At 68.3% G+C, this 9,882-nt stretch overlaps 1 protein-coding gene across 6 annotated transcripts; it reads right to left on the minus strand.

The window, feature by feature from the left end:
* Positions 1–1,234: 1,234 nt before the first annotated feature.
* LOC125337094 (RAP1 GTPase activating protein) lies at positions 1,235–9,589 on the minus strand. Of its 6 annotated transcripts, XM_048326405.1 has the most exons (22): positions 9,491–9,588; positions 7,882–8,056; positions 7,751–7,798; positions 7,595–7,633; positions 7,306–7,491; positions 6,620–6,714; positions 6,463–6,541; positions 6,327–6,380; positions 6,165–6,248; positions 5,985–6,085; positions 5,783–5,912; positions 5,139–5,294; positions 5,001–5,072; positions 4,831–4,917; positions 4,122–4,259; positions 3,397–3,465; positions 3,215–3,324; positions 3,064–3,135; positions 2,093–2,186; positions 1,924–2,005; positions 1,777–1,844; positions 1,235–1,694 (listed from the first exon to the last, which is right to left on the minus strand). In XM_048326405.1, exons 3-22 carry the CDS (start codon positions 7,787–7,789, stop codon positions 1,686–1,688), a joined length of 1,764 nt encoding a protein of 587 aa, XP_048182362.1. In that variant the 5' UTR covers positions 7,790–7,798; positions 7,882–8,056; positions 9,491–9,588; the 3' UTR covers positions 1,235–1,685. The 6 variants fall into 6 exon arrangements, with proteins under 6 accessions (XP_048182362.1, XP_048182357.1, XP_048182360.1 ...); XM_048326400.1 differs by having other exon boundaries at positions 3,215–3,465; positions 9,491–9,589; XM_048326403.1 differs by having other exon boundaries at positions 3,215–3,465; positions 7,882–7,958; positions 9,491–9,562.
* Between the last annotated feature and the right edge of the window lie 293 nt (positions 9,590–9,882).

Consider the following 9,882-nt stretch of genomic DNA (forward strand, 5'->3'; position numbering starts at 1 on the left):
AGATGTCACTGTGCCAGTGTTGCTGTGCACTTGCAGATGCTGCCTGAGCCGAGCAAAAGGTGCCTTGAGCGTGCAAATGTCAGTGAGCACGTGCAAATGTCACTGAGATGTCACGGTGCGTAGTGCCTTGCATGTGCAAACGTCACGGTGCTTGTGCAAGTGGCTCAGAGCACATGCAGATGTCACTCACTGTGCTTGAATTCCCTTTTCCATGTGCAAAAGCCACCGTGCAGGAGTGACTGTCACTGAGTCTCTGTGTGCGAGTGACCGTCACGGTGCCCGTCCGTACGGTGACAGTGTACAGAGCAAACACGTGCCAGAGCCACCGTGCTTGTGCAAATTATCCCTTGCCCGTGCAGGAGTCCCTGTGCACGTGCAAATGCTCCTGTGCACACATGAAAGCCCCGTGGTGCTCGCGAGTTCTGTGCTTGTGCAAGTGGCTGGGAAAACACCGCTGGGAAAACGCCGCTGCCCGTTCCCTTGCAAATCCCACGCACGAGCAGCCCCCTGCACACCCCGGCTGCATCGGGCACTTCTAACACCCCCCGAGCACCCCAAAACTCCCCTGGACCCCCCTAAATCCCCCAGGCCCCTCCAAAACCCCCCTAAACCCCCTCCCTCATTTTTTTATTCATTCACCAGTTTTATAATTAAAACTCCAGTTCCTCATTAACCAGGACCCTTCAGAGCGGGTGCAGGCGGTGACCCCGGCAGGGCTGGATTTGGGGGGGCTCTGACCCCGCCTTTGCCCGGCGCCCTTTGCCCCCCAGCATTGCTGGCGTTGCCGGATCCCGACCACGGCCCGGCCGCTGGCGCTTCCCAGAACTCCGGCAGCCCCGAGCTATGTTTAACCACTCCCGGGGTGCCGCGTGGTTTTGGGGGTTCGGGGGGGTGGGAACCACTTTCCCTTGGCCGGGGGGTTGGCAGGACGCCGGTGGCCACCGGGGACGTGGCCAAATGCCACTCCTGACGCCGGGCTGACCAGCGGAGCCCAAAGAGGCACTTTTTTAGGGGGGTGGGGGGGGGGGCGGCGGTGAGGGCATTGCCTGCCATATTTTGGGATACTCACAGCACCCCAGAATACGGCAGCATTAAAGAAAGGCTTTGGTCGGCCTGGCTGCTGCGAAACCCCAAAATATGTCTAAATGACCTCCAAAAATGAGTGAACTTGGTGGCGTTTTTACAGCCCCCAATGATGTTTGGGGAGCCCCTAGATATTGGAGACCCCCCAGAGTAGCGATAAATAAACCTTTATTTTATACAGGACTCACGGGAAACACAAACACAGTTTGGGGGGGGTGTGAAAAAATATTCCTCCCTCTCCCCCCAATTCCAGCCTCCGGCCCATTCCGGAACTTTTTCCCTTAAAATAAAGGGGAGGAGGGAGAGCTCCACTTTGGGGTTACCCTGGATTTGAGTCCCCTTTTCTTTCACGGAGGGGATGATGCTGGGGTTGGACCCACTCTTCATTTTGGGGTAACGGCAGAGGGGGGGCCCTTTGTGGTGCATCACCCCCCACCCAACGGGTTTTTGGGGTGACAGAGATTGTCTGGAGGGGGGAACATCCCAATTCTTTTGGGGGGTCCCCCCAAATCCTGCACCGGGGACGATGGCTTCAGCTCCTGGCACGGGGGTGGCACACAGAGGGGGCGAAGCGGTGGCACCCCCACGGGTGGGGGGGGTAACTATGAGCCCTGCGGGAGGGACGTCAGTGGGGGCACCCCAGTGTGGGCACCCCCATACTGGGGTGCACTGGTGTGGGGGGCACAGCCTCACCGGGTTATGGGGGGGCTGCTCCAGCTGGATTTTGATCTCGGGGCAGAAGGGGTCAGGCGGGCGGCAGCCTGGGGGAAAGTGGGAGTCATGAGAACCCCGAGGGGTCCCCCAGCCCCGCGGCGCTCCGACCCGGGGGTGCTGGGCTACCTGGGGGTGTCCCGGGGGGGTCATCCGGCCAGGGGGTGTCAGTGAAGGCGTCGCGGTGGCTCCCCGAGGGCGAGCGGCTCTCCTGAGGGTGCAGGGGGGTCAGAGGGGTGCTGCCCACCCCAGACTGCGCCCCTGGCCCCTCCCGGACCCCCGCTCGGGCTCCCCGTACCCGTCCCGGCTCGCCGGGCTCCTCTGCGGCGCTGCCGAAGCTGCTGGCGCTGGAGGAGGAGCGGGAGAAATCCGGCGGCTCCGGCTTCTCGGCCCTGCCAGGGACAGTCCCCAAGGCCACAACAGGCTGGCACCGCGCCTCGTGGCCACCACCATGGCCCGCTGCGATGCTGTGCTGGCCCCGGGACACCCTGTCCCCACATCACCCCGTCCCGGGACACTGCATCCTCATGTCACCCTATCCCTGGCATGTCCCATCCTTGTGCCACCCCGTGCCCACCCCATCCCTGGGAGGTCCCATCCCCCTGCAGTCCTGTCCCCACATCTCTTGTCATCACACCAAACTGTCCTCTGTGCCACCTCACCTTCATGCCAACCTGTACCCAAGTGCCACCCCACGACCCCCCGCCACCTTGTCCCTGGCACATACAGACCCTGAGCCACTCAGCTCCTGTGACACCCTGTCCCTCTGGTCACCCTGGCCCACTGCACCCCTTCGCTGTCCCATCCCTCCAGTCCCTGTGTCATCCTGATACCGCCCTGTCCCAGTGCCGCCCCATCCCTGTGCCACCCTCGTCCTAGTATCACCCTGTCCTTGAGCCGCACTATCTCAGTGCCCTCCAGTGCCTGTGTTACCCTGATGTCACCCCATCCCAGTGCCCCCTTGTCCTTGCACCCCCTATCCCACTGTCCTTCATTCACTCTGTCCCTGTGTCACCCTGATGTCACCCCATCTCAGTGCCACTCCAACCCAGTGCCACCCCCTTCTTGTGCTGCCCCATTCCAGTGCCCTCCAGTCCCCGTGTCACCCTATTATCACCCTGTCCCCACGTCACCTCGTCTTGGTGTCACCCCATACCGGTGCCACCCCATCCCAGTGCCTTCCAGTCCCCATGTATTCCCACCCCAGTGCGACCCCATTCCAGTGCCCTCCTGTCCCCCTGTCCCCGATCCCGGTGACAGCTGAGGGACCTGTCGGGGTTCCGGCGGCTCTCGGGGGAACTGTGTGTGGAGCTGGAGCCGTCGGGGGCTGCGGGACCGTCCCTGAGGGGAAGCGGCAGCAGTCAGGTGACAGCGGGAGGCGACAGCGGGAGGGGACAGCGGTGCCGGTACCGGCGCTCACCTGCCGGCCGGTGCCTCCTGGATGCTCTCGATGCCGATGGCGCTGGAGCGGCGGGAGCCGAGGGGGCCGGGCCGCCGCCGCGACGGGCTCTTCCCGGGCACCAGCAGCGCCTGCGGGGCGCCGTTAACCGGGGGAACACCAGGGACCGGGGGGACACCGAGGGGGGACAGCGAGGTACCCACCTCTTCCACCGAGCCCAGCCCGATGGCGCTGCCACGGCGTCCCCGGCGGCTCCCGGGCACCAGCAGCGACTGGGGGCAGCAGCGCGTCACTGACCGGGGGCCGCGGGGAGGGGGCAACCGGGCACCGGAGGGGAACCGCGCACAGGGGGGAGAGGGAACCGGGCACCGGGGGGAACGGGCACTGGGGCGGGGCGGAGCCAAGGGGGGTGGGAGGGGCTTTGTGGTGAGGAGGCGTGCCCCATGGGTTGGGCGGGGCTTGTGCAGGGGAGGGGGCGTGGCTTCCCGGGGCGTGGGCCGCTGGAAAGGGCGTGGCTTGCGACCACGGGCTCGCCCCGCCCATGGGGGCGTGACCTGGGGTGGGCGCTGCCTCAGCCACGCCCCCCGCAGACCGGCTGCGCGCGCGGGGGGCGCGGCCAAGGCTCGGGGCGCGGCCAAGGCTCGGGGCGTGGCCAAGGCTCGGGGCGCGGCCAAGGCTCGGGGCGTGGCCAAGGCTCGGGGCGCGGCCAAGGCTCGGGGCGCGGCCAAGGCTCGGGGCGTGGCCAAGGCTCGGGGCGCGGCCGCCATGGAGGGGACGGGCCCTGAGCGCGGCTGTCGCGGGCGGCCCCGGGGCCACCGTGGCGGGGCCCGGGGGGGGAGCCGGGGAGGGGGCCTGGCCCCGCGGGCGCCAGGAGGGCCTGAGCCCCGCAGTGCTGCGTGCGGGGGGGTGCGGGACCCCGGCGCCCCACCTTGAAGGACTCGAAGAAGCCCGGGGCGGCGCCGCCGTTGTCGGGGCGTTCGTCGTCGGGGCCGAGTCCCAGCATGGCCTGGCTGCGCGCCTGCAGCTCCTCGTGCAGCGTCTCCAGCAGCGCCGCCCGCGTCCGCTCCTGCGCACCAGCCCCGCACGGCTGCGCCCACGCGAGCCCACCCAGCCCCGCACCCACCCCCGCACCCCGCCCCGCACCCCGCGCGGCTGCGCCATGCGAGACACCCGGCCCCGCACCGGGCAGCCGCCACCCCCGCGGGACCGGCCCCGCACTGCCGCAGCCGCGCGGCGCCGCCCGGTGCCGCACCGCTGCCACCCACGCGAGGCCACCACGTGCACCCGCCCCCCGCCTCGCCGCGCCCACGCGAGACCCCCACCCACCCACACGAGGCCTCCGCTCGCAACCCCCTCCCCACCGTGCTGCTGCCGCCACACCTGAGACCACCCCGCGGTGCCCCCTGCCCCGGCACCACGCACCCACCCGCACGGGCGGGACCTGCAGCACCCAGCCCCTGCCCACCCACGCGCTGCCCCCCACAGGGTTCACGGGCCCCACGGTGGGCACGGCATCCCCGGCACCCCCGGCACCCCCAGCACCCACATCCACAGCGTCGCGCTGTGCCCGCGGCCTGCCCGGCCCCTCTGGGTGCCCCCAGCACCCCGTGCCCAGCCCGCACCCCCCGTGCCCGCACCTCCAGCTTGGCGAACTTCTCGGCGCGGTAACAGGCGTACTCGGCGTTGATGAGCTTCGTCAGCAGGAACTCCTGGAACTCGGGGCCCTGCGGGGCGGGGGCGGCCCTGGGTGGGTGCGTGGCTGGGTGGGTGTCACCGGGGTCCCCCAGCGGCACCGACGGGCGCTCACCTTCCTGAAGACGGCGGGGTCGGGCAGCGGCGGGCCGAAGAAGGGGACGTCGTCACGGGCGGTGACAGAGACCTGCGGCGAGTGGGGGGGGTTACGGGGCCCCCATGGGGACGGGGACACGGAGGCACGGGGGGGTACCTTGTAGAGGGTGCCCTGGGTGCCCCCCTGCTCCAGCTGCACCACCACAAAGGCGTGGAGGAAGTTGGAGGCGATCATGTCGGGGACAAACGGTGTGTTCTCGTCCTGGAAGACGATGGCCACGATGTCGTTGCCAATGTGACGCTTCCGCTGCAGCTGTGGACACACGGGGGACGCGGAGGAACAAGGGGGGGGGGGGGGACATAGGGGGTAAGAGGGGACACAGCAGGACACGAGGGACAGAGGTTGGTCACACCAGGGGCATCAAAAGAAATGAAAGCTCCTATGCCCCACAGCTGCACCCCAGCACCCATGGGTGCTCTACCAGCCCCCTGTGCCCCACAGCTCCCCCCGGCACCCATGGCTGTCTTACCAGCCCTCTGCATCCCAGAGATGTTTCCGCACACCCATGGGTGCCCTGCCATCTCCAGGGCCCAACAGCTGCCCGCCACCACCATGGGACATTCCCAAAGCCCCAACAGCTCTTCCACCCCATAGAAGTGCCCCAGGACCACCTCCAACCCCCCTCCCCCAAGCACCCAAGAGTCCTCCCCGTTCCCCCTCCTTCCACCCCCCCAGTACCCATGGGTGCCCCAGGAGCCCCTGCCCCCCATTATCAGCCGCCAGCCCCCACGGGTGCCCACCTGCTGGGCGTCCCCCTCGGTGTAGGGCAGTTTGGTGGAGACGTGGAACATGATCTCCTTGTCACGGAAGTGGCAGTAGACTGACTCGCTGCCTGTCTGCCCGTGGGTCACATCCAGCCCCCCTCGGAACCTGCGTGGGTGGGTGGGTGAGACAGGCACCCGCACCCCGCGGGACCCGCCCCCCCAGCACCCCCTCACGCACCCCTTGAAGTCCCGCAGCTGCACCCGCTGACCCAGAACGTCGAGGAATTCGGTGAAGGCCGGGCTCTCCTCCGTGGTGCCGAAAAGCTCCTCCTCAGAGGTCTGCAGTGGGGTGGGGATGGGTGCCAGCACCCACCCAGGGACTGCCCCCACCCTAACCCCCACCCACCCCACCCCATACCTGCCCCAGTTTTTGGTAGATGACCCCAAATTTGAAGTGGTTGCTGAGCACGTGCTCATCAAAGGCGAGGATGAGGCGGGATGCCTGCGGGGTGGGAGGGGGTCAGAGGCTGGGGAGGGCACCCATGGGTGCCCATGTGCCCCCTCCCTGCACCCTGTTCACCTTGGGGTAGAGCACGGGGTAGAAGCGATCCACGTTGATGTCCTCGCACACCAGCTGTGGGAGGGAGGGGTGATACAGGGGGGGCCTGGGGCTGGGGGGCACCCATGGGTGCTGCTGGGGGCGGGGTCACACCCACCTTGGCCATCTGCACCACGTTGGGGAACTCGGCCAGGCAGGAGATGGGCACCACATCGTGCAGGGTGCGGGCACGGGTGCTGCGGAGCAAGGAGGGGGTCAGGGGGGCCCCCCCGCCCCCAGGCAGCTCCCGTGGGTGCCCCCCACACCCTGCTCACCGCAGCAGCAGGTGGAGGTGCTCCTGCTCGTCGTACTTGAGGGAGAAGACGAGGTGTCCCAGCGCCGGGTCCAGGGAGTAGTAGTTGAAGTGCTCCTGCGGGAAGGAGTGGAGCAGCCATGGCCAAGGGCGCTCGTGCCGGGGGCACCCGTGCCATGGGACACCCGGGTCCATGAGCACCCATCCCCATGAGCACCTGTACCCACAGGTGCCACCCACGGGGCACCTACACTCAGTGAGCCACACACCCCATGGGGCACCCAGGTTCTACACAAACCTATGGAGCCCCCATGTCCATGCAAACCTATGGAGAACCCATGTCTGTGGGCACCCATGCCAGGGGATCTCCTGCCCATGGAGACCCAGCACCCACCTCCTTCACCCCCCACCCCATGGGGCACCCATGGCCACAAGCACCCACGTGCCTCTCACCTGTGTTTACGAGGTCTCCATGTCCTTCCATTCCCATGGAGAACCCACCCCAAGCATCCTTGTTGTGGGGCAGCCATGCCCAGGGATACCCACATCCATGAGCACCCATGTCCATGACCCAGAGGGCTCCCATAGCCATGGACCACCAGACCCATGAACACCCAAGCTGACGTGGTCTCCGTGCTCCTGTCCCTCCATACCCATGGGATATCCCTCCCACCCAGACCCTGCACCTGCAGCACCCCAGTGCCTCACCTTGCCCAGGAAGTGCTTGCGGTAGATCTTGGCTGTGTGGTTGCCCTCCAGCTTTGCCCGGGCGCCGGGTACCGGGGTGGGGGGCGAGTCAGGGGCCCCGCTCAGCTGGTGGTTGGTGCCCTCGATCCAGTAACCCCCGAACTGTGGCAGGAGGATGAGGGGGAACGGCCCCTCCCGGCCCAGCACCTGTGCCCACAGCCGGGGTGGGTGCTCTGGGCACCCACCCACTGACCCACCCACCCGGCCAGCGGCCCTCACACCCCTCTCCGGAGCGGGGTGGGTGCTCTACCTCATGCACACTGGGGTAGGGGATGTAGTCCTCCTCCGTCTGCAAGACAACGGGGGGGTGACGGCCATAGTGGCACCCATGGATGTTGGGATGGGTGATGCCCATGGTGGCACCCCCGGGTGCTGGCTGCGTGCCCCCCACCCCAACAACACCTACCTTGAGTGGTGGGGGGATGGCATGGCGCTGCTGGGCCATCCTGCTGCCCTGGGGACAGAGGGGCTGTGGGTGCCTGGTACCCCCGCCTTGGGGTGGGCATCCTTGGCTGGGGGGCGTCCACGGGCGCTTACCTCAGGGTTGGGAGGTGCTGCTCGCTGGAGACGCCTCTAGGTGGTGTGAGGGGATCCAGGGGGGCCCATGGCGCTTCCTGGGGGAGAGGAGAGCTCCCCCACAGCCCCTTGCCGGGACGCCCGGCCAGCAGCCGGACCCCTGAAGCCAACTGATGGCAGCGAGCCAGGTGCCACCCTGCCAGTGCCAGGGGCCAGCGGGGCGGGGGCGGCGGGGCGGGGTCACTCCACGGGGGCCGCTGAGACCCTCCAAACTCATCGCATCCCCACCCCCGCCCCGAAGGGCGCCCTCTGCCGGCGGGAGGCGGCGGCGCGGGGCAGCACCACGGACAGCGCCGGGACCCCGCAAAGGTGGCACCGACCCGTGGGGTGTCACCGACCCCGTGGAATGTCATCATCCCCGCGCCAGTGCCACCCACCCCGTGCCAGTGCCACCCTCCCCATGAAAGCGTCACTGACCCTGTGCCAGTGCCACCAATCCCATGCCAGTGCCACCCTCCACGTGAAACTGACCCCGTGAAAGTGACACTGACCCCGCGCAAGCACGATCATTTTCGTGCCAGTGCCACCGACACCATGCCCAGGGTCTCTCCCCGTGCAAGTATGATCATTCCCGTGCCAGTGTCACCGGCCCCGTGCAAATGTCACTCTCCCCGTGGCAATGTGACCATCCTCGTGCAAACGCCACTGTCCCCATGCAAATGGCACCGTCCCCATCAAATACAGCCCTCCCTGGTGCAAATGCGACCCAGCCCTGTGCAAACACAAGGACGTGCAAGCACATCCCTGGTGCAAAACGGACCCTCGTGCAAATGTCACGGCTCTGGTGCAAACGAACCCCGTCCCTGTGCAGAGACAGCCCCAGCGCAGGTGTGACCCATCCCTGTGCAAGCACGGCGCTGGTGCAAACGCTCCCGCAGCCAAGCACAGCCCCGGTGCAGGTGTGACCCGGCCCCGTGCAAGCACGACCCCGGTGTCCCCGTGCCAATGCGACATTGCCACCCGTCCCCGTGCAAACACGACCCTTCCCCGTGCACCCCCTGGGCCACAGCGTGGCCCCGCCGGGCTGGGGGCGACCCTGGCGGGGGCTCCCCTATCGCTCCCCACCCCCCAGCACCCAAGGTGGGGGGGGCTGTGTCGGGAGGGTGGGGGGAGCACCGGGGAGGGGGAGAAATGTCCTAAATGTGGGGGCCAGACTAGGGGGGGAGGGAGGTTGGGTTTGGGGGGACACAGGAGTCAGACGGGGGAGACTGGAACAGGGGCAGCAGATGATGGGGGCAGAAGGGGGGGGCAGGTTTTGGGGTGTCCGGGAGGGGGGGGGCAGGTTTTGTGGGGGGCGGTGGGGGCAAGTTGTAGGGTGTAATTATGGAGGGGATATTTGGGGGAGACAGGCTGGGGGGCAATGGGGGACTCCTCCCGCCCTCCTTCCCCAACCCAAGGCTTCTCCCCCAGGCCCGGAGCGTTCCCCCCCCCATCCCCTCCCCCGGTACCGGCAGCGGTGAAGGTCACGGGCGGACGGACCCCCCGGTGCTGCGGCGGGGATGGGGGGACATCCCGGGGCGGGGATCTCCGGGGGGACCGCGGTGCCCGGTCCCCGCGGGGCGGCACTTACCGGGGGCGGCGGGGCCGGGGCGGTCCCGGAGCGGGGCCGGTACCGAACGGAGCCGAGCGGGGCCCCGGCGCTCGCTGCCGCCGCGCAGCGTCACGTGCGGCGGGGCGGGGCGGCCCCTCCGGGGGCGGTGGGACCGGGCACCGGCACCGGGAACCGGGCACCGCACCAGAAAACGGCCACGGGCACCAGGAACAGACCCCCGGCCACGGGCACCGGGAAACGGCACCGGGAACTGGGGATCCCCCTCTCCATCCCTGATGTCACCCCGGGACCGCCTGAGTGTCCCCTCCCGCCCCGGCGCCCAGGTCCCCGCAGACCGGGGGACCCCCCAGACGTCTCCCCGTCCCCCCGAGAGCCATCGCCATCCCCCTGCCCGCGGTTGGCACTCGGGC

Source organism: Corvus hawaiiensis, chromosome 22, assembly GCF_020740725.1.
Source record: "Corvus hawaiiensis isolate bCorHaw1 chromosome 22, bCorHaw1.pri.cur, whole genome shotgun sequence".
In the NCBI taxonomy this organism is placed as follows: Eukaryota; Metazoa; Chordata; class Aves; order Passeriformes; family Corvidae; genus Corvus; species Corvus hawaiiensis.

Coding starts and splice junctions, on each gene's coding strand:
- LOC125337094 (XM_048326400.1), bottom strand. CDS start 7,789: ATGGCCCAGCAGCGCCATGCCATCCCCCCACCACTCAAG. Junction 5,073..5,138: donor CCCAGGGCACCCTCTACAAG/GTACCCCCCCGT, acceptor CACTCGCCGCAG/GTCTCTGTCACCGCCCGTGA. Junction 3,136..3,214: donor CAGGAGGCACCGGCCGGCAG/GTGAGCGCCGGT, acceptor GCTTCCCCTCAG/GGACGGTCCCGCAGCCCCCG.